This window comes from Pipra filicauda, unplaced genomic scaffold, assembly GCF_003945595.2.
Source record: "Pipra filicauda isolate LSUMZ 115617 unplaced genomic scaffold, ASM394559v2 scaffold53_size3534045_pilon, whole genome shotgun sequence".
Taxonomy (NCBI): domain Eukaryota; kingdom Metazoa; phylum Chordata; class Aves; order Passeriformes; family Pipridae; genus Pipra; species Pipra filicauda.
In genome coordinates this window covers 2,952,423-2,976,929 of record NW_024104687.1, presented here as the reverse complement: position 1 = coordinate 2,976,929, position 24,507 = coordinate 2,952,423, and the positions used below count along the sequence as shown (strand labels likewise).

The 24,507-nt window shown below is 39.6% G+C and overlaps 1 protein-coding gene across 1 annotated transcript in view; it reads left to right on the top strand.

Annotated features, from left to right (window-relative positions):
- The window catches only part of CPXM2 (carboxypeptidase X, M14 family member 2), a 75,166-nt gene extending 51,479 nt beyond the window's left edge, over positions 1-23,687 (top strand). Inside the window, exons 6-13 of the mRNA XM_027726439.2 lie at positions 2,580-2,668; positions 8,132-8,255; positions 9,107-9,303; positions 10,138-10,317; positions 11,519-11,816; positions 14,801-14,940; positions 15,427-15,526; positions 20,850-23,687. Coding sequence (XP_027582240.1) covers positions 2,580-2,668; positions 8,132-8,255; positions 9,107-9,303; positions 10,138-10,317; positions 11,519-11,816; positions 14,801-14,940; positions 15,427-15,526; positions 20,850-21,103 — 1,382 coding nt within the window. The 3' untranslated portion in view covers positions 21,104-23,687. The remainder of the gene's footprint in view (positions 1-2,579; positions 2,669-8,131; positions 8,256-9,106; positions 9,304-10,137; positions 10,318-11,518; positions 11,817-14,800; positions 14,941-15,426; positions 15,527-20,849) is intronic.
- The last annotated feature ends 820 nt before the right edge of the window (positions 23,688-24,507 follow it).

The window sequence follows — 24,507 nt, the reverse complement described above, 5'->3', positions numbered from 1 at the left end:
GCCCATCCAGCTGTGCACAAACTTCATGTGCCTTTCTAAATTTTAGCTTTCTGAATTTAGCTGCAGCAGAAATCCAGTGATCCAGACTACAGCAGAGCCTGGCAAAATATGAGTGTTAATTCTCTAGGGAACTGTCAAATTGCGCTCTGTTGTTGAGGAAGGGCCAGAGATACAATCATTCTCACTTTACAAATATTTTGAGTTTCCACCAAATCTACAGCATTCACAGTCATTCCCATTATATTAGTGTTTGATGTATGGAAAAAGTGCCAGACTTTGAAAGGAATGGGATTAAAGTATTAGGAAAAAAATCAGTTGCTGTATATTTTGGCTCGTGGTGATATAGAAAACCTTCAACATCCTGGCATTTTTATGATGTTTATTTTTACATTTTTACAACAGAGGGATATTTTTTCAGTTATGAAGAGATTTTGTGGGCCATCAAACACATTGTGTGAGAAGAAGTAGTTTTTTCATGATTTCTATTTTTCGGTCATCAACATATTAATGAATAATTTCTACAGATTAATATGGGATGACCTTTAAGGGTTTGGCTTTCCAGAGGCATATGCAGAGTTAGGATTGCATTGCTGCTGTCATGGACTTGCATCACTTTAGCCTGAAGTTAGACTGGAAAAAACCCAGGTCAGTTGTGTGAATCTTAACGCTCTGATTCTTCGAAACTGTTTGTTTGGTTTTTTTTTAAATAAGCAAAGAAATCTTGTTCTCTCACCTGAATACAAGGGCATGCAGTGATAGGACAAGGGGAAATGGCTTTTAGATGAAGGAGGGCAGGTTTAGATTAGATATTAGGAAGAAATTCATCCCTGTGAGGCCCTGGCACAGGTTGCCCAGAGAAGCTGTGGCTGCCCCATCCCTGGAAGTGTCCAAGGCCAGGTTGGACGGGGCTTGGAGCAACCTGGGATAGGGGAAGGTGTCCCTGCTCATGACAGGGACGTTGGAATGAGATGATCTTCAATGTCCCTTCCAACTCAAACCATTCTGTGATACTATAATTAAGGTCAAATTCAAGCCCATTTCCAGGTGGTCATTTTACAGAACTAAGTTCTCACTGGAGAGGACAAACTGGATGGAACAACTACACTTTGTTGGGGCAATAGGGTTTTTTGGATATTTTTCAGTCACATTTGTAGAACAACCTTCAACTGACCTTCCAGCATTTCTGCTGTAGATTAGGAAATGGAAGTGGAGACAAACTTGGGAATAAAGACTCAATAAGTGATTGAGAAGATGGGTAATGTTACTGTGAAGCTTAATGGAACCTGCATGCTTCATTCCATATATTCCTTAAATAGTTCAAAGGATCCAAATACTTTTAGAATTTTATGGGAATATTGAATGGTTTTAATGTCAGAAATATGAAGTTTAAAAATTTTAAATTCTAAAGTATTTTGAAGTATTTTCTGTAATTTTCTGTAAGTGTTTGTTTAACTACATATTCTTCCTACTAAGAATTATGCTTTCCCCTCCCCCAAAAAAATCACAGCTGTGGGGGATACTGTTTACAAAAAATGATTTTTATTCTCTGGAGACGATTTCTTTGGTTGTGTCGCAATAAGAGAGGATGATATTTAGACTTTCATATTTCACTTTTTTCCCAACAATTTTAAACCAATGAAGATGATTTTGTGTGCAGGGAAACAATTTTTCATAAAAGCCTGGCAGCCACTGGCTTGACAAACGATTACTCAAAATTCCAGACATCCCAGATATGGCAAATTAAGGAATGTGTTTGATGTTTTCCAAATAGACTTGTTTGTCTCTGGAAATAAATCATAATAGATTAGATTAGGAGCACATCTATCAGGAAATTTAAAGCTGAGCCCTAACAGTCTTGGACTGTTTGTGGTTTTTTTCCTAGGTGAATGACCAGGAATGTCAAGGAGACAAAAGACTTTGTTCTATCTAAATATTCTCCTTTGATATTTCAAAATACACAAACTATAAATAATATCCATAAAGAAATGAATATGTTAATTTTTAAGTAACAAAGTCCTCTGACTTTCACAAAAACAGTTTTGGAGGATAATCAGGAATATTTAATATGCACAGTGGATCCTTTCTGTATTTTGCAAGCAGCACAAAGACTCTGAAAATACTCATCAAGAAAATTAATAGATAACTCTTTTCAATAGTAAATTAATCAAGTGGACACAAAACATTTACTGTGGCTTTTTCCTCTAATTTGATTTTTCTTCCACTCTTTTAGCTTGCATCTGACTCATCATTTTCCAGTGTCTTTTCCCCTCCTCTGCAGCCCCAGGCTGCCCTTCTGCTTTTCTGTTCAAGTTTAGTATTTTGTGCAGAGTAGCTGCCTGGAAATCTGATGCCTCCTGGCTTCTATTTGGATCTATTGACTTATGATTTGATTTGATGAGTTGATTCGTGCAGTAATTAGAAATATTTTAAATTAGTTGTCTGAGTTTTGCTTTTGAAAACCCTCCCTAAGTACATATGGGACAGTAGAATTCAGATTTCCTCTTTCCTACATGCGTTATGGCATAAAAAAAATTCTGTGTTTGAAATTCACGTGAAAATTCTTTTATTTCTTTTCTCAGACCCAAATAATTATTACCACAGAAGAAACGAAATGACGACCACAGATAATCTGGACTTTAAGCATCACAACTACAAGGAAATGAGGCAGGTAGGCAAAGAGGTTGGAGGATGGAGGGTGGAGGGTGCAGGCTTTTCAGGTCTTCTGGAATCTGGATTCCACCTCTTAAAAATATTATTAAACAGTGTCTGCAATATCTTTTTAAAATATTTTTTCCTGTTTTAATTTATTAAAATCCCAAAGTCTTAATTTGTACATAAACTAACCTTAAACAGGTGACTACATGACAGAGGGAGTATCTACTCATAATGTGACATTATTTTTCTTCCATTTTTATTTGAGTGGGGAATGACACAGTTTGTCCTTTCAAATTTGACCCTGATTAAGCCATCAATTTTCTCATGTATTTCAGTGGTTTTGGATAATCAGAATAAACTGCAGAGTCCAATTCCATATTCACAGCTGTGAAAATCAGCAAAAACTCACCAAAAGCACTAGAAAAAAATCCTGTTAGTATAATTTTAAATTTACCAGCCTTGTTATTTTATTTCCTTCAGCTTCAAACAGCCAACCCTGGTCTTGTTTTTGTTGTTGTTTTTAATCTTGCTTCATATCACCACAGACACAAGTGTGGGTTGTCCTGAAGAAATATTTCTGCCCTCTTTGTCTTCAAATATAAAGATAATATGTTTGGACTTGATGTGTGTGAATCACTTGCTGTGTGCTGAATTTTCAGCGTATTTATACTGCATGAATCACCACTCGTTTTTATTGAGCAATTGTGTACTGAGTCACACATTTATTTTGGTAGGGATTTCATGGCCCATATTTCTGAGCACAGAGATTAGACAAGTAGAAACTCAATTGGCATAATTACTGTCAAGAACAATAAAATAAAGCGTGTTTTAGGTTTTCATTGCAGAAAGACAGATTGGTCAGATTAGAAACATCGTGGGGGAAAAAACCTACAGCTTTAAAACATAATGTTTTTAGTCTTTTCATACAAGTAGAAAATTTGTGATTGTGGTTGAGAGCTGGTCAGTTGTGAACTGTCTTTATGCTCTTACAATTTCAGTTTTCCTCTTAATTTATTTAGAGCTCATTAGATTCTAGTTGGGTTCTGCTGCTGGTTGGCAGAAGATTGTGGGTTACATTACAACAGGTCCAAAACTATTCTTAGAACTTCAGGGCAAAAAAGAACAATAACTGTCAGAGTCAACTTAAAAAAAACCCCAAACATCCCCCCAAATCCCCCTGTAACCTATAAATTAATGCCACTTTTCATAGCTACTTCACCACCAACCATCTTAGAAAAATTCTGGTCTTTGAAGTTATTCATTATAAATACTGAAGGAGGAGGAGAGGGTGTTCCCTGGGCCATGTTTTAGAAACATTGCATTTGTCACATAATGCAATATGTGAAGTATTTGTGAGAGGGGGGGATTTTCTCAGTGTCAGATTATTTTAATAGAACTCTCTGGTTAGGAAAGTGAAATTTATAGTTCCAATTTTTTATTCTCGTAAAAAAACATTCAATATTCTTCTTCCAGTCAATGGGAACTTTTGTGCAGAAGTCAGTCCAAAATATTTATATGAGGTATTCATGCAGCATAGGAAGCTGTTAAAATGGTTTGAGATGGACACGTGAGTACAACCCTGTCTTTGAAACAACAAACCCACACCACATCTTTCTTGGGAAAGAGGAATGTTAATTATGAAATCCACATAACTGGATTTGACTCATCTTTGTACAAGCCAGGCTCCAAGTGCCCCAGAATCCTCAGGCTGCTGTTCATGGTCAGCTGTTTATGGGCTTGCTGTGATGATAATGGGGAATACTGAAGAGCACTGTACATCTTGCCCATTGAACAGGGTGATCTGAGGGTGAAACAACCAAATGTACAAAGTCAGAGCATGCCAGCTCAACATCCTGGGTTGCATGGAATGCCAGGATGATGGTCTGTATCTGCTGCTCTCCAAGCTCAAGGAAGAGGTAGTTTCCAGAGGGCCTGGTACTGTTAGTTTAACAGTTGAACTCCACGATCTTAAGGGTCTTTCCCAACCTCAGCAACTCTGTGATCTCCATAGAGGATAAAGAGGAGTCCTAACCTGAAAAACATTGACTGAGAGTCCTTTTGCCTCCTATAAGTGTAGATGGAACTTAGACCTACATTTAGTACACCTTTTCTGCAAAATGGAGGATTCAGACCCTCAGAAACCAGTTTTGTGGGGCTTCTTCAAAGACTGCCTGAAGTATTTTTCAGGTCACTAATAAGGTAAATAATTGGAAGTGACAAACACGAACTGTCAATAACAGCTGTTAGTAAATGTAATTGGGGAAGTGTTTTACAGTCCTGCTGGTTGTTAATAAAGCCTGAACTGACTGTTATTATCAATTGTCTTTGGCAGTTTGTACAAGCACAAGCACAGTGACATTTCAGGTGACCTGTTGTGCCATTCGTAGGAAATGGTTATGAGAAGATCAGATATGAAATATGTTCATTTTCAGTATTATATTTACAGAAACAGTTAACTACATTACTAATTCCCCACTGTTACCAAAACAGTCACAGTGAAGTCTGACACAGAGGCTCTAATTCAGGAAAAGTTCTTTGACTCAGAAAATAATCATATGCTTGCAATTAAAGAAATGATGGGGGGTTTACTGAGGCCAATACAAATATTTCCACTGCATGTAATGTACTTTGAAGTTGGTTCTAGGCATTTTTGTCACTATTAATGAGCATTTACGTACTTTTAACCACTTTGCTAAATTGATGTTCTTGGTATCCTGCAAGCACTGGAATGCCAGGCACATTAGCAAAGCTTCTTCTCTGTGGAAGTTCCAGAGGCAGAAGTTTCCCTGCTTGGGTTCAGAGACAGCTCTGAGAGGACAGGGTTATCTTTCCTCTTTCACAGCTTTGGAGCTGCATGGATGCAGTGATGCATCAGCAAGGACAGAGTTTCCAACTGGAAGAAGGTGTGAGGAGAGAAATTAGTTAACACAAGTCTGAGACAGTGACAATATTTACACAGTACAGTTTTAGCCTTTACCTAAAATAGAACTCCTTTTAATGTAATATCTCTACTCACTGGCAGAGTGAAAAACTAATACTTCTACTGGAGAGAAACATGGAATCTGATCCTATCACAATCCACCTCATTCTCTTGTCAGTGGGACATGAGCAATCCCCACACAGAAGACCTCAATAAGTTTTGGTCTGTGAGGCTCTAACAAGAGCCTCATATCTCTGTGTTGTCCCCCTGTGCTGGGCATTGGTGAGGCCACACCTCGAGTCCTGGGCTCAGTTTTGGGCCCCTCATGACAAGGAAGACATTGAGGGGCTGGAGCATGTCCAGGAAAGAGAACGGAGCTGGGGAAGGGTCTGGAGCAGCAGGAGCGGCTGAGGGAGCTGGGGAGGCTCAGCCTGGAGAAAAGGAGGCTCAGAGGGAACTTATCTTTCCCTACAACTCCATGAAAGGAGTTTGGAACCAGATGGGGGTTGGTCTCTTCTCCCACCTAACAAGGGAGAGGACAAGAGGAAGAAGCTTTAGGTTGTACCAGAGGAGATTTAGATCGGATATCAGGGAAAATTTCTTCCCAGAAAGGGTGGTCAAGCCGTGGCACAGCTGTCCAGGGCAATGGAGGAGTCACCATCCCTGGAGAGATGTAAAAGCTGTGTAGATGTGGCACTTGGGGACATGAGTCAGTGGTGACCTTGGCAATGCTGGTGGAATGGTTGGACTTGAAGATGTTAGAGGTCTTTTTTAACCTTAATGATTCTATGATTCTATATCCGTTGATAAAATGTTTGGTTCATTATGAGCAGGTTAACCAGGAAGATTTAAGGCAGTAGGTCTGAAAGAGTTAGGAATTGACTCATTTAAATAAAATACTACCAAATGTAAACCAGTGTTCTCTGGCTTCACCTGCGTGTTTGAGCTGGAACAATAAACTACACACACTTACCTATGCCCAGAACATTAAAAAGAGTTCTGTGGGAATATCTGAGTACCCATAATACCAGCACGCTGATGACAGTGACAGTGGTGAAAATAAGCAGATATGAAACAAGAAATACACTGAAAGAGCACAACTGACTGTATTTTTCAGACAAGTGATGAGTTTAGACTTGCCACAAGAATTGTTTCTCCTATGTATAAAACCAATCTGTGAGATGAACAAATGTACAGAAATAGCATCTTTTCAGTCTCTTTGCAAAATGTTTATAAATAGAAGTGAAGCTTTATATGAGAGGAATTTTAATGATGTTCTTCCCAATGTGAGTTGTGTTAGCACTTAGATTTGCTAAATGGTGGCATGGGAATTAGACATATCTAGTTATTACGTTTTTTAAATCATCAGACTTATGATCATCCAGTATTGTTTCTAAATTAACAATGTGTGAGCAGGCAGTTTTGTAATGCCACAATATTTCCTCAGTAATGTATGCATGCTTGTTTATGAAATGATTGTCTAATTAACAGTCCCCAGGGTTCCAATTTACAGTAAAGTACTGTTTTCTTTCTTTAATTCCTCCCAAAGAAAAAAAGATCAAGGCAGATATATTCTTGTTGTTTAAAGCTATTTGCAACAACTTAATATTAGTAAAGAAATTTTCAGTCTTGTTTGTGCACTAACATTCACCTGAAATACCACAGTAAAGTGTTTGTGGGACAATTTAGGTTCAAGATATGCTGATCTGGATGACATCTGTGGAACTCCATTGGTTTAAACAGAAATATATGCTTAACTCTAAGCATTTTATTATTATATTATTATAATTATTAGATTATATTTTGACTATGTCATGCAATATCTGCAGAAAGAGTGAATTGAATAGATTTTGATGGGCAGAATGTTTTCACTGACAACATTGCTGTTATTATTTCTTTTTTTTTTTCCTATTTTTTGCTGAAATGTGATAAGCACATTCTGAGGAATCTTTTATTTACTGAAGGAGTACATCTTCTGTTTGGGGACTCATCCATATTATATCTATTTTGCAATTTTGGCCACGTCATCACTACTTTAATTAACAATTTTTCCATATGAGATTTCACACTGTAATGCAAGAAGGGTGGGTTTGGTTTTTCCCTCAGCAGAGACAGATATAATCAGAACTCACTGGGAAAATCCTGTTTAAATGGATTATATCCTTCTCTCTTCACTTGTTTCTGATTAAATTACTGCTGCACAGGGTAAAGGAATGGAAAATCTTCCTTATGGATAAAGTGTGTCTGTGGTGACCTGTAAGGTGCTGTCACCAACACCCTGGGTCATCTCAAGTCCCTAACCTGTAGTACATCGTAATGTGATTATTTTAATTAATCTCCATTATTTTAATTCCTCTCCATTGCATAATGTTTTAAAAATGTGATAGCAGAGCTATAAATTCATGAACTAAACAAAGCTTTTACACCTAAGAAATAATCAGAGAAGAAAATGAAGAGTTTTGCCACATCCAATTTGGAAAGAAGTAATTCATAGTGGGTCTGTTTTGATGCTGCATTGTCTAACTACGTGTCTTTTTGTTGGTTTTTTTTTGGCAGTTGATGAAAACTGTGAATAAAATGTGTCCAAATATCACAAGAATTTACAATATTGGAAAAAGCAACCAAGGACTGAAGCTTTATGCTGTCGAGATTTCTGACAACCCAGGAGAGCACGAAGTTGGTTAGGATTTAATCTAAATCTGTTGAAGGGTGCTGGGATTGTTTTTTTTTTTCCCCCTCCTCTTTTCCTGTATCTGCTGTAATTATCACTGATGGAATTATATTCATGGCAGCAAAGATTTCAAATGTATGTGGGAGGAACTTCAGCACTGTATTTCTAAATTGGGAAGGGGACGGTGAGCACAAATAGAAGACATTTTGAACATGGGATCAAATTCCTTAATGATAATTCTTTACAGTAATAAAATAAAAGTGAATTTTAGTACTGGGGAATGGATTTTAGTTGTGGGGATTTACGGAATTATGGAAGAAATTTACCTTTTTTACATGGGGTGAATGCACATTATTCCTAATCATCCCTGAAGTAATTTGTTGTCGAGTACAAGGATTGTTGCACTCATTATAACCTTGAAATACATATGTGAACCTGTTTTAGAGAAGGAAAAGAGTCTGTGAAGTCAGAAATCAATTATGTACAGTTACTGACTTATCTTTTAAGAGCCTTAACATCTGTCTGAGAGAACTACTAGCAATGTATTTTTCAGGTTATTTTTAGACTATCAGAACTGTTAAAGTCTACCTCTAACATGCCAAAATTGTGAGTGTAATTAGAAATATGTTTAACCAAGAATGGATTTGGGAGGTTTTACACAGTGGCTTTAGATATCACTGGCACACAAACCTGTTCTTCTGCAATAGCAACAGAAAGTAATTTGTTTCTGTAAAGTTTGTGCATCAGTTGTGCAGTTAAGGCATTTCTCCAGCTTTCCTTGGCTGATTGACATCAATGACATTTAATAGATATTTGATTTGCTGCTCTGACCACGGTTCTGCTCCATGCGTTTTCAACAGGGGAACCAGAGTTTCACTACATTGCAGGAGCTCATGGGAATGAAGTGCTTGGACGTGAGCTAATCCTCTTGCTAATGCAGTTTATGTGCCAGGAATACCTGGCTGGGAACCCACGGATTGTCCATCTCATTGAGGACACAAGGATCCACCTCCTGCCCTCAGTCAACCCAGATGGATATGACAAGGCATATAAAGCGGTAATGTGATTATCAACACCTCCAGGAATTCTTTTATTTGTAGTAGATGAATAAAACATGCCCCTCTTGTCACTAATTTTTTTCTAAGTTCACGTTTTACAATTTAAAAATTAAACAATAAACACGTCAAGACAAAATAAACCACTGGAACATCTTACTGAGGAAAAAAAAATGAAAGGCACAGTATTTTATATGACATTGGCTAACAGGAAAATATATATGGAAAGAAGGGTTACAAACACTGCCAGAACAAACCATACTGAGGTGTATATATCAATGGGAACACCACTATGGAAAGTGGAAAATCCAGGCAGTCTGTTTCTCGTGAGAAACCAAAGTAAGCATGTGAATATTTGCATTCTTCCACAGCTGAAATTTAATAGTGCACCTTTAAGGGGAGCACGTTGTGTAGGGCATCATAATAATTCTGTCTGGAAGAAGACAGACACCAGGAGGAAAAATTGTAAGGGTTGGTCAAATGCACTGGAAAATCTTCCAGGGAAGTTAGTAGAAGACTGGAACAGAAAAGTCACAGTCATAGTCATGGAAGGGAAAGTGTGTTATCTCCTTTGCGGGATATATTTTGGCTAACCTTGAGGAATTTTTCATGGGTTTTGCTTCATCTCATTCAAGGTTTCATACAAAACTAAAAAAAGAAAAAAGCCAATCATTTATTTCAGTTAATTAAATGGTAAGTCCTTCATTTCTCTGTACAGAATTACCTCTGGCACATTCCCAAACACTTTACTGAGGGCTCACAGGTTGTTATATTCTGAATGAACATTTATAATTTTTTTTCTTCCCTTTTTTTTTTCTTTTATTTTTCAATCTAAGGGTTCAGAATTAGGGGGCTGGTCTTTAGGACGATGGACTCAGGACGGCATTGACATCAACAATAATTTCCCTGACTTAAACTCTTTGCTCTGGGAGTCAGAAGATCAGAAGAAAAGTAAAAGAAAAGTTCCAAACCATCACATCCCCATCCCTGACTGGTACCTGTCTGAAAACGCCACTGTGAGTAAGGCCAGAGAGAGGGGAACACCAAGGCTGGGATGTGCTGAGAGGGAGAGATTTGCATTTCTCAAGGAATGAGTAATTTGAGGCTGAAGTTCCCCAGCTGATCTAATCTTCCTGTCTAGATTTCCCTGTTAGTCAGTGGAAATAAAAATGCACCACAAAAGGACCATTCACCCCCAAGTTTTAGAGGCAGGTCTTGAGGAAGGATCTGCTTCCTGGAGGATTCACTTTTCCCTTGGCTGTTGAGAGAACCTGGAGGACTCAATACCCAATTTCCAGGCAGCAACAGGTAGACAGGGAAAAGTCCACCATGGAGCTCAGCCATGTGAATCAGGCTTCTCCTTAGTGATGTGGTGTAGATGAGGTCTTTGCAAACTCAGTGTCCTTACAGATTTCTCCTGGGGTTTTCTTATTTGTTCTTGTTTGAAACATATTCTTACCTTAAATAACACAGCAACAGCTCAGGCATATGCAAAACCAATGCAGTGGCTTATGCTAAAGTCCTTTATTGGATTTTAGTGCCAAAAATTTAACTTACTTTTGCCTGACCTTTTAAATATAATGACAACCATTAATAGTGGATGAGGGGAAGGTAGTTAATTGTGGCAGCTCTTTAGTGCTTCAGAATCACAGAATAATAAGGGTTGGAAAGGACCTCTGGAGATCCTCTACTCCAACCCCCCTGCCAAGGCAGGGTCACCCAGAGCAGGTGACACAGGAACACATCCAGGTGGGTTTGGAATGTTTACAGAGAGGGAGACTCCATGCCCTCTCTGGGCAGGCTATTCCAGTGCTCTGCCAACCTCCATCAAAAGAAGTTCTTCCTCCTGTCAAGGTGGAACTTTTTGTGTTTTAGTTTATTGACATAATATTTAAAATCCCTGGGTTTGGAAACTCATTTCAGCCAATGGCAGGGGCAGCAGTGTCACCATGTGACATCTCTATCACTTCCTGCTCTTGGCCTCACTCCACATAGATGTTCCTCAGAAATTAATAGCATGAAGGTTCTATTAGTTTTTCTGGGTTGTCTGTGATCTCCCAAGCATGGCTGACAATTTAAAGGAGCCCTTCTCCTTGGCCACATCTCTCCTTGCTGGCTACTCAAGCTCAGGAACTCACAGCAGGGCTCCTGCACCTTGAAACCAGACTCTCAGATTCCCACAGGCTGAACCACAGCTGCTCTTCCTTTTCCTCCCAGGTGGCGGTGGAGACACGGGCAATAATAGCGTGGATGGAAAAAATTCCTTTCGTGCTGGGGGGCAATTTGCAGGGAGGGGAGCTGGTGGTGGCCTATCCCTACGACATGGTGAGGTCCATGTGGAAAACCCAGGATTACACCCCCACCCCAGACGACCACGTGTTCCGCTGGCTGGCCTATTCCTACGCCTCCACCCACCGCCTGATGACGGACGCGAGAAGGAGAGCGTGTCACACGGAGGATTTCCAGAAGGAGGATGGCACTGTTAATGGAGCCTCCTGGCACACCGTGGCTGGAAGTAAGTGTTGGTAGAAGCTCCGACTTGGATATGATAATGCCACCACTGCCTGGTGTACATTGCAGAGGCAGTGGTGGTCAAATATGTGTTCTAAGAGGAATAAATCCCCATCTGACGGTCTGCTCACTGCCTTTCATCACTTAGCAGAGCACTGAAGGAGGCACTGTCAGTAACACCTGGTGACTATTTAATTTACAACTGAGTTTTCCCAAAGTGCACATCCAGTACATTAGTTTTAAGAATTCTGGGCATTCAAGATGCTTTGTCAGGAGGAAACCAACCCAGGCCAAACCCACTGGCAGGGGGGACCCTGTCAGCCTTTGCCATCTCACAAGGTGACAACAGAAAACTGCTACTGAACATTAGAACATGTGTCAGAGCTGAAGCAGTAACTCCAGGGAGAGATTCCTGTGGCCTGCAGATAAGGCAATCCTGATTTCAGCCTCCTGCTCACTGAACTCGGTCACAGATCAGCCCCCCATCACATTCACTTTGAGCTGTAATAATATGCCAAAAAAAGCTGCTGTTTGCTTGCTACCATCCTATTTTTAAAAGACCTGGAAATCTTTGCACTTAAACTTTTCACGGGCTCCATAGACATTTCTGCTGCCAGGATGAAATCCAGGCTGCATCAATCACCACACACCCAAGCCTGTCACCCTGTTAAGGAGCACGAGACGGAAGCTGCATCCCGTGGTGCAGCCAAAACATGGATTTCCAGGAAAGCCCAATTAGAAGCACATTTTTAACAGCATTAGGCACAGTTATCTCTATGGGTGTACATTTGGAGCAGACTCAGAATCAGCCACTCTGCTGATTCACCACAGTTCTGCACAAAATCTTGGTGTTTCTATAAGTAAATCAGTCAAACAACATATTCTCTGAAATTAAGAAATGAACCTGGCTTCTGCCATCACTTGATGACAACAGGAGCAACGGCAGCAGTGATGGCAAACAGATGCAGGAAAGTGTCTGTGCAGCCCACGTTTTACTGGAACTGGCTCGTGTTTGGAACTTGCAGGTACTTCCGCTGCATAAACATTTCTACATTTTGGACACAGCTTCTGTGGCTTTTACATTGGCCCATGTGAAGTTAGTCCTGGCCAGCCTTTAAAGGCTACAGTCAAGAATTAACTTCTCAAATATTTTTTCAGGAAGTTAAAAAGCGTTGGGTGAAATCGGGGGGGGGGGATTGTTGAATTTTTAGATCACAAGGCCAATGCTTGACAATACATTGCTGTGCATTTCTGCAAATTCTAAAGCATACTCTGAAAACTCACTTGACCACTTAATTATCTAATTTATGAGCCTAATTTTCCTAAGTGCTATAAGAAACATCATTATGAATTGATCCAGAAAGATGACATTGGCCATGTCACTAACAGCTGTCATACTAAGCTACATTAAGTAATGATGGACAATATAGATGCTGAATATTATCCTGATTTCTTAGGACCAATTACATATTGGATTTGCTTCATCTGATTTATTTCTTGATAATGTTTTCATTATAATTTATACCCTACTCTGTCCCATTATAGTAAGACTTCCAGGATACTCTTTGAGACAAACTCTAGAATATTGTTTTCACTTGCAGTTTTTACATTGGATTCCACAGTAAACCTCAAAAGATGTGGTTCCCATTTGAGCTCAATCTTCAACCTACAGAGTAGTTTTAGACTTCTTGTGTCTACTTGGACAAGTGCAAGGAAGTGATTTGTAGTGCAGATATATATATATATGCATATATAGATATGTATTTTGCAGCTGTCAGTTAACCAACCACCTTGCATTGCAAAGGGTTGTCCAAATATGATTCCAGATTTCTCCTATATTTTTTCACTCTGTAATTCCATGACTATGTAGATATAGCTGTATAGCTCACTCCACATTTCTTTTTATTTCTTTACCTTTTAAATCAACACTAATACTTTCTTGTCCTAACCCCTGCTCGTTTCAAACCTTCCCTGAAGGTGACACTCCAATAAATTGCTTGCAGAACCTCTCCCACTTGCCCTTCGGTGTGGGTGGCATCTTGTTGTACCACACCTTGAAGCTATCCATTCCTTTTCTCCTCATCCATCTTCTTCCTGGCCTTGCAGTGACCATGCACAGAAACTTTTCACTGCTCATCCCATGGGAGAATTTACAAGGAATTTTTCTAATTTCTTTCCAGTACCAGAGAATCCCTAGAGAAGTATGTGCAGCACAGATATCCAACACCTTTAAAACCCAGCCATGTTATTTCCTGCACATTTTTTGGACTGCAATGAATGCAGGTTCTTCAGCAATTTTACATATAAAGTTTCTGCACTGGCTGAACTGCACGAGGACAAAGAATAGATTGATTTAGTTTTATTTCCAGTGTTTTCAAGGCTGGATTTGCATGTTCAGACACTATGAAAGAGTTGCTATTGGCAAAGTTAAGCCATTTTCTTAAATACAAGTATTAAAACTGAGCAATTACCTTGTATTGCTAAACATTTCACAGCAGATTAGTCAGGATGGGATACAGTATGTGAGGGGAAAATAATTGTGGCTGTTTCTCAAATAGAGAGGAAGCACATTTATCCAGAGTAGCATATGCCACTGGCTGATATTTAGGTTTTCCCCATCAACAGAAGTGAAAAGCTGGACATCTGTATTATATAATCCTCCTGCTCTGCTTCCAGAAGGCACAGAGGGCTCATTAAATACTTGACTACTGCTCTGTGGTAATTGGACAGGAGCAAGGGTTTTGTTTTAACCCTTTTCATTCAGAAGCACCTTTGGTGACTGCAACTCCAGCCAATCTATTTTGCTGTTTTGGCCACACTGTGGCATTTCAAAAAATCTTTTGCCCTGCCAGGCCTGCACACTGAGCCAGCCAGATAAATACCCAGTTTGTGTTTGAAGTTACATGAACAAGTTGCATAAAAAGATCAGATCTGATTAACAGATTAAAAAGGATATGAAATTGTTTCCTTTTTGCCCCCTGTTGACAGGCATAAATGACTTCAGTTACCTGCACACAAACTGCTTTGAGCTCTCCATCTATGTTGGCTGTGACAAATACCCCCACGAGAGTGAGTTGCCTGAAGAATGGGAAAACAACCGCGAGTCCCTGATTGTTTTCATGGAACAGGTATTCCACAGAAGTGCAAATCCTAAATAACTTGGTGACTACTCCTTTCAGTTTGAGAGAGAGTTTAAGGTTTCTGATTTTTTTTTTCTTGCATGACTAATTACATGGTTATTGGTATATATGGTAGAAATCTTCCCTACAAATAATACTGACATGTCACTTCAGCCATGAAGCTTCTCAAAACTTGATTCTAGCTTGCTAGAAAATTTGCCAAAAACCTTGGGTCTGTTGTTTTATCTGTTCTTTTTATCTATATCTTGAATTTGATGCCTCAGGAATCCTAACAGAATTCATAATCTGATTCACAAGTTAATGCCTGGAGGGCTGATATGGATTTAATAGTGATATTTCACAATTTTGTGAGCCATAAAATAGGAACATAATACACATAATTCACACATGGAATTAATAATTCATTGTAACTTCTTATTAATACAACTGTTCATTGCTGTGCAATATTTACTTGCTTTTTTATTCTCTCCATAGGTCCATCGTGGCATCAAAGGCATAGTGAAAGATGTGCATGGAAAGGGAATCCCAAATGCTGTTATCTCAGTAGAAGGTGTCAACCATGACATTCGCACAGGTGAAAGAAAAAAGCAAAACCATGAGCGCAAAAGGGCAGATTTGTGGTTTAAAAACAAAATACAGAATTTTATGGAAGGTTTGAACTCTTTTAGGAGAAAGGCCAGCAGGTAGGATATAGTCCAAGGAGAGTGGTGCAGAAGGATTGGCACATGAGGAGGGAGTCATTTCTTTCTATGTTGCAGCTGTGTAGACAAGAACAGAACTATGGTTTTCCTCTCCATTCCCCTTTTTCTTTCCACCTCCAACAAAGTATTGAGCAAATAGGCTTTTGTGTGCCCCAAATCAACAGCCTGATTAAGACTGTGTCTAAAGAACTCTTACTGTCACTTTTCTCATGTAAATGTAGTGCAAATCTAACCCAGAATAAATGTAGCACCGAAAAACAAGGGTGCAGGTAATGCCATGTTGGGTAAAGAATGCTCCTCTGGCTGTTAACAGTTATAGGACTGTGAATCAGAGAAACACAGGATCATTTAGGTTGGAAAAGACCTCTAAGGTCATTGGGTCCAATCATTAACCCAGCACTGCCATGTTACCAGTAAACCGTGTCCCTAATACCACATCCACATATTTTTTTGAACGCTAACTTTATGTGGTTTTATGTCTTTGTTGGTGTTCTGGGTCCTTTATTTGATGCCACTTTCATGAGCTTTGCCACTGAGGCACAGTATGGCACACGGACACATAAACTGATTTCAGGCTATGGAATATCACAGGGCTTTTGACTTCCAAATCCTTAATGTTTGCTACAGTAGATGATCTGAGCCAATAATGAATCTTGGAATAGCTAACTTAGTTTATGATTAATTTCAGTGGTACTATGTCTCCATTGTAAGAGAAAACCTTGAATGACAGATATTTAATTAGACAATAATGATTCTGCCTTAAACATTTCAAAACGGGACCACTGGGAAATGGTAGTGGGAATTAAAGTAATCAGCTGTTTTTTCTTGTCTTGGAAGCCTTGGCAGTCTTGAAAGTCTGCCATGAAGTGTGAGTTGTACTACTCTGTTAACAGAATTGATGTATTGCTCTGGTTGAGGCTGAGTTAATGCAGTGTGTGATTAACCTCCAGCCCTCTGTACACTGGATTGCCATGTGAAACAGAAGTCAACAGATTAAAGACAGTAAAAGTGCTACAGGAAGGAGACTCATTGAGTCCAATAAATGGGCAAGATTCCAAAATGCACCTTGTAACACTCAGGGAATGATGCAGCTATTTGTGTCTCATCTTATTGCTGAGCTTCTATGGCTCAAGGCCATCTGAACTTGTTTAAAATAAAAGTGTTTATTTATTTCTCTTTAATTTTTCTTTTTGATGAGACATTTAAGCTCACACTCTGTTTGGGAACCACTTTTTAAATGGGAACATAAAAGTTGTCTCCTGTTTTATATTATACAGATAACAATACACGTCTCATTAGTCCCTGAAATCAGAGGATTTATGTTAGAGCCAAAAAGCTAAAATGACACATATAACTCCAGATAAAGAAGGCAAGCTGTCAGCAGTCTTCTTTCATTTATACCTTTTAAAATGAAAAATGTTTCTATTTAAACCTCTGAGTTGCCTTGATATAAAAATAGGCCAAGCAGGAGAAGAATTATGGCCACTATCTCTATTCAGATAAGTTTTGTTTCAAGTGAGCTCAGCTCTCAGGTGTCCACTGTTTCATGGATACATTAATGTGATTCACTACTCCGTAGAGCCAGACAAAATTTATCTGTAAAAGCCCTCTAATAACATTTACATGTTTGAGAAAATTTCTTTGCTTCTTCCTGTGGACAAAAAAAAAAAAAGTGCATGAAAAGCACATTGTTTTTAATTTCTCTTCGACATACAATTTATCTTATGGAAAGAGAGGGATGCTGACATTCAGCTAACACTATTAATAGGCTAATTGAAGACATTGATCCCGAGACTAAGAGCTTTGTGGGAAATTATTCCATTTTCTCCTGATGCAGATGTAACTATCGATTAAATCTGAGTGATTACATGTTGTCACAGTTAGAGATGGACTATGGTCTATAAGATAACCTTTGGAAAGAGTTCATCAACTGGATGAGCAAATGCACCTGTTTTCTCCATGGTGCAAAGGCGCTTTTGGGGTTGCTTCCTGTAATTGCACATTTTGGGGATGTCAAAGTCTATATGGATGAAGAAACATTCAGTTTGTTCCTGGTGAAACATTTCTGAATCACAGCCAGAGTTCAAAGACCGATACATGTTTCTGTGTGATTTGTGCCAAAGCATAACTAATTTCATTTCACACAACATTTAGAGAAATTTTTAATCAATATTTTGATAAGATTCCTATGATTTCAGTGCATATTATGTAACAAAACCCAAGGGTTTTGAAGTAGCATTTAGTAATATTTAATAAAATTAGTCCAAGCTAAGCATAATTCTGATATTATAACTATCCAGGCTCATTCCTGGCTGCCTGGGCACTAGAGAAAATTTGAGTTTAAGTTGTTACATGCATTTGGTGTGCAGCAGTATGGCCAGCTTTCCTGGACAGTCTTCCATAGGTAAGAGAGTATTAGATAGATTTTTATAGTCTATTTGAAAAGGGTGAAATTTTAGTGTAAAAATCACTTTTTCACTTTTACAATTACGTAATTGTAAGTAAGGTCTATCCTATAAGGCTCCAAGTATTTCTCTTAATTGAAATATTTATGGAGCAATCTGACACATTTAACTTGTAGTAGTACTATGTTTGCCTTAATGCATTATTATTTTATCTAAGCAGACATGGCAATCCTTTTCCAGATCCAGGAGGTGGAAATGGTCTGCCTCCAGCCTGCTCCCTCTGGAACCTATTATTTCAGCAAACCTATTATTTACTAAATTTATCTGGATTTTTAATTGTGTTTCTTTTGCCATCTGTTCTGAAATTTTTTACCTCTACTGGATTTAATGTGATTTTCAGAAAACCCCCAACCTTTTAGCCTGGTATTAAATTCTGGGCACTGACAGCTGACAGAAATACTTGTGTCTGCTGGCTTGTAAATGGAAAGGAGGCAAAGTGCATCCTGCTAATGGCTTAATATCCAGCTTTGTAATAAATTCCCGGTGATGTGTGTGTGTGTAGGTTTATTTCTGGCCTTGTGTGGGGTTGTGATGAACTGACTGTTAAATGTGTCAGAGGAATGTGGGTCAGCTTTGCACTCCCGGGGCTAGAGCAGGGCTTTGAGCAGGGATGTGTTCACAGCCACTCACAGGGTGATCCGTAGCCTTTTCCCTGCCCTGTAGGAATGCCAGAGCATTTGCAGCTAAAAACGAACCCTTGGGGATAAATACAAGGAACTTGGGCAGATTTGTGTCTTGTCCTTTTGTTAAGTCTCCAATGGACCCAACGGTAAGGGAGAACTGAATAAAGAGCTTCTCTTAGAGCCCTTCCTAAAAATATCTGAATCCCGAGAAACAGAAAATTTGGACCATGATCATCACCCCAAATGTGGTCAAACTGGATAAAAGAAAAATCTAAGCAAGTTGGGATGTAAGAATTAACCTGAATGAGTGCAATTCTGGTACACTCAGAGGCTGCAGTTTCAGGGTATAGTCAATGTTGATGTTTTGTTAACACTTGCTGTTTGCAAACGTGTGGTTTTTTTATTTTACCAAACCCTAAATTAAAATCCTATTTCTTTAAAAAGAGCCTGGCTAGTCTGATTTTTCCCTAAATATAATATTTTTATGCAAATCATCTTTACTTTCTGCTACACCCTGCATTGCCATCAACCCAAGGCCAGCACTAGTAAGGCTGTCAGTTCTCATCAGTGCTAAAAACCTCCAACCCCTCCTAGTGCAAGAGATGTTCCATTTCTATTTATATACAGAATTACATGTTTGAATATGTACTTTCATTCACAGTGGGTTTTCCCAGAATAGAGTGCAAAACTGATTTTTGATATTAGTTTTTGACCTATTTCAGTTCACAACTAAGAATACCTGCTGGTTAAAATCATATTTAAAAGAAACCTAAAGTCATCTTTATGTACAGATGGATACATAAAATGAGTACATCTGAGATCATCTGTGAGGGAAAAAGAAGAAACCAGTAAGTCCTGATTCAATGAGGTGTTAAAATATATCTTTGTGCATGAGTAGTTTAGTTGATTACAGGAGTTCTGTTTGTGCATTTACAGGTAAGAAAGTGGTTAAGTACCCTGATGAATTATACTTTGTAGGAAAATCAGTGTAATAAAACTCAGTGTAAGGTTTTATAGACGGAGATATTTACTTACATCTCCAAGTGAGTTGATATTATGTATTCACATGCTTTGCATACAAAATAGCACCAAAACCTGTGTCCATGCAGCCTGGTCAGGGTCATGGGTGCAGTGTGGTTACTCCACTGGGGCTCCTCTGGATCCATCAGTTACAATTAATTTGGGGAAGGTTTTTTGTACCCCTTGCCTCAGGACCTTCCACCTGCCAAAAATTTTAAGCCAGATTGAAGCCCACTGTCCTTTTTTCATCACTTGGAAAATGTGACTGAGGTGTGTTTTCCTCTAGGGTTGGCAGGACAAGGAGGGGGTGTGTGTGATGGGGAGCAGCCTCTTTGACACCCTCCTGGTGTGAGGATGGGCGGTTCCTGGTTGTGGTGTCATCTTACCCCTGTGCATGGACTTCTGTATCCTCATTCAATGGCCCTAGGTTGCTCCAGGGGCAGTTTAGGTTAGATATTAGGAAAGATTTCTTCATGGAAAGGGTTTTCAAGCACTAGAACAGGCTGCCCAAGAAAGTGGTGGAATCACCATCCCTGGAAGTGTTCAAAAGACATGGGATTGTGGCACTCGAGGACATGATTTAGCGTTGAACATGGTGGTGGTGCTGGTTTGATGGTTGAAGGTGATGATCTCAGAGGTCTTTTCCAACTGAGAGAATGGCCTGAAATTGTGTCAGGGCAGGTTTAGCTTGGATATTAGGGAAAGCTTCTTCCCCCAGGGGGTGGCTGGGCTCTGAACAGGCTCCCCAGGGCAGTGGGCACAGCACCAAGGCTGACAGAGCTCAAGGAATGTTGTGACAACACTCTCAGGCACATGGTGTGACTCTTGGGGATGGGCCTGTGCAGGGCCAGGAGTTGGACTCAATGATCCCTGTGGGTCCCTTCCAACCCAGGAGATTCCGTGATTCTGTGAGAAAACACGTGGATGTGGCACTTGAGGATGTGGTTCAGTGGTGAACACAGTGCTGGGTGGATGGTAGGGCTTGATGATCTCAGAGGTTTTTTCCAACCTTAATGAGTCTATAAACAACACCTTCCTCAAGGAGGAAAGACCAGTGTCCTAAAAAAACCGTCTTCTTCCCCTCCCAGGAGCCGACGGCGATTACTGGCGCCTCCTCAACCCTGGCGAGTACGTGGTGGGCGTGAGGGCCGAGGGCTACACCGCCGCCACCAAGACCTGCGAGGTGGGCTACGACATGGGGGCCACCCAGTGCGACTTCACCATCTCCAAAACCAACCTGGCGAGGATCAAGGAGATCATGAGGAAGTTTGGGAAGCAGCCCATCAGCCTGTCCATGCGCCGGCACCGGCAGCGGGCGCGGCAGTGGCAGCAGCACCGATAGGCGCCGGCCCGGCGTCTCCCGGTGCCCGCGAGCTCTGCTTCTGCCAGCCTGGCTGTAGTCGTAGTGAGAGTTTCATAGCCCATCTCTTCGTGCATATTTCCCTGCAAGAGGCCTTTCTGTTAGTGGAGCGGGATGGACGGTGGGGGTTCTCGTTTTTGGCAGAAAAATCGGAAGCAAAAATTTCAAGCTCAACCAAAAACGGCCCCCGGGTTGAAGGGAGAGGCAGGAGAACATAGGAAGGTGTTTTGAGTTAACCTGGAGTGAAATGTTTGGCTTGTTGGGTTGTTTGATCCTTTGCAAATCTGTTTTCTTTAAAAAGAGGAGAAAGAAGGATTAAAAAAAAAAAAAAAGATACTTGTAAAGGAGAAGTGTTGTTCTGAATGCAAAATTGAAAAATGTTGTATCTAAAGTATAAAATTGGTGTATTTTTGGAATTCTAAAGAAGTTTGACATTCCTTATGTTTTATTCTCGTATGGAAGGAAAGCTGAGAGGGGACAATTTACATTTAATGTGGTTAAAACATGTCATAATTTCATCCCCTTTTCCCTGAAAGTCTCTCTTCTGACAAACACCAAAACATTCAGAAAAAAAACCTGCAGTGAATAACCCACCTTTGCTTTCCTGCTTGGGTTGTTTATATTTAAGGATGTAATGTGAGTCCAGAGTTTAATGCCAGGAGTGTTTTCTTCTCTGGCTTTTTAAGCCTGCACTTTTACTCTGTGAACTAAACCTAATAAAAAGATCCTGGGATAAGGACCACTTTGGTGTTGTGGCATTGCAGCCCTTCTCTAACGTGGGACAAGGACTAGAATAAAGCTTTTCCTGAGGAACAGCCAGTTGTGTCATGTGTATGAGAGGAGAGTCTTAGCCACTGATAGGTGCTTAGTTCATAAATTAATTGATTTTTGGCCTGATTTTAAGTGCCTTTTGTGCTCACGCACATCTCATGCCACTGTCTTCTGTGACATGCAAGGGATTTTGGGTCCCACTGCATGATCTGCTCATCCTGCTTCTGCAGCTGCTGCCTCTATGGGAGCAGGATTTGTGCTTTTTTTACTGGCTTTTAAGTAACAAAATTCTACAGCAGGATAGGATTGAGGAAAGATGCAGATCTAGAAAGAATGAACTAAATACACACTGGACAAAGAGTCAGTGGATGAAAATGTAACTTTGCTCTGGTAGCTCCAATGCTATGATCTTAATTATACCAAAAAAAAGGGCCAGCTACATGATTTTAGCCAGCCAAAAGTCTGTGGCTAAACAAACATCTTGTAATATGCTTGGTAGAAAGACTGCAGCATACACTTCCAAATACAATTCTGTTTTAAACATTTTAATTGCTATTACAGTTTTTGCCTGTTTGATATGATTCTTGGAACAGACATTCCCCAAAGTATCGTTCAAAGCTGAGGAAAAAATAAAGTGCCAGTAGAAAACTTACTGTAAAAGTATCACGTGCCATCTGTATTAAATCCTTTGTTTTTCTTGTCAAGGAATGTTGGAAACACATACAAGGCAAAAAGATTTAGAGAATGAATAACATAATCATGAACTCTTGCATAGTAAGTAGCCATATTTTTAAATTTCTTAGATAATTCCAGCTCATGCTTTTTGTGTAATTACCATTAAATAACAGCAATGTGTTTGCCAGCAAGGGCTTAAAGAAAACAGAAGAGTGCAAACGTAATTCTCTATGACTTAAATTGTGGAACAGCTCCAAGTCAGCATCATTTAGATTAACTCATAGAGGTAAACAAATAATCCAGTCATTTGGAATTATATTTTACTTATTTCACCCTATTTACCAGCCTTACAACGTTCTATATGCCATATATTTTTGCATAGCAAATATAACAGCAATTTTTCAAAAAGGGTATTCTTTTCTGACAGGTGAGAAGGGATTAATGATGTCTTTGTGCAGGTAGCAATGTGACATAATTTTTGAATATGGAGTAATGAGAGCAGACAATTTGTTAGCAGTTAAATTTGGCTTGTTTATTGGCATGTGTAGATTTTGTTGCCACCACAATAGATCAGGATCATACACTATATTTTGTGCTATGAACTGATGGAGTTTCTCCGGTGGATTCTCTCTGCAGTCCCACAAAGGCTGTCCAGTTGCCTTGCTGGGGGTGATTAACATGCACAGACAAACGAGGAACAAACCAGCCAAATTTAAATCCCTCTGATGATCAGGTTGGAGGTGGAAACCACCCTCTGAGTCCTGACAGGTCAGTTTTTTCCACCTGGAGATAATGGTGTTAGAGCTTAACTTCACAAACCTGGAGGTTCCCATGCTTTGTTCTCAGAAATGAGCTTATCGCAGCGAGAAGTTATTTTTCATTTGGTAGCAAGAAGTGGATTTCATGGGGTATTCTTGGACATCTCTTAGGTGCAATTAGAGGGATTCTGATTGCTGAAGACCTCATGAACATCAGATGCTGAAGATGGTGGCTTTGGTGCTCTTTACTGGCCATCACTAGTACTGACACATATTTGGGCACAGCAAAATATGACTAATGCAGGTGACCCTACTCCATTTTAGTCCAGGCATTACTACATAAATGGCCTAATAGCTGTCAAGTGTACTTGTCTGTGCAATTATTTTTTGGTTGTCCAGCACCTTTACACTGGAAAACACTAAAGCTCAAAGGAATTTTTCCAAGAATTTCAGACGTGTGAATATCTCATGCTAAGATGTTTATGCCTGCCTTGGATATAATAATATTACCAAACTGATGTGTGTCCTATTTCTATATAGTTGTGCACTTGGGAGCTAAAATGTTCCTTTCCTTTGAAATACATAGCACTGTTATTTAGCCTTTAGACAGATCCAAACCAGAAACCAATAAATCTGGATACCAGTGCTTTCTCTTTATTTACCTTTTCCACCTCTTTAGAACAGGTGCTTTTTTTCTGAATTCTGTGCTTTTAATCTCTTTTCCTTTCAGTGTTGTAGGAAAACAGGAAACCCTGCAGAAATGCAAGGAAATGAAACTTGAGGATGAATACCAGCCCTTTTATAATTACAGATCCATTTTAACAGCCACTTACGTGAGAACTTTGCTAAGCTTTTATCATCCCTGCTATAACAGACAAAAATACAACCCCTTCCAAGTAATAAGAAATTCAGCTGCACAACCTCACCCACACAATAAAGGTTAAACAAATGAAAGGTTAAAACATGGAGATATTCCACTCTCCTTGATAATATCAGCCATCACTCATCTGCTCCCATGCAGAGCCCTGACAATCATAAAACACAGTGGGAGCTGACTGGCTTCTCCTTAGCTATCCATGTCATGTTATCCAGCTATTCATTTTTTATTTCTCTAATTATCATAATTTTTATCATCTTCCATCTCAGTTTCTTCTCATTCATCCTTGTAATAAGTGCAGTAAC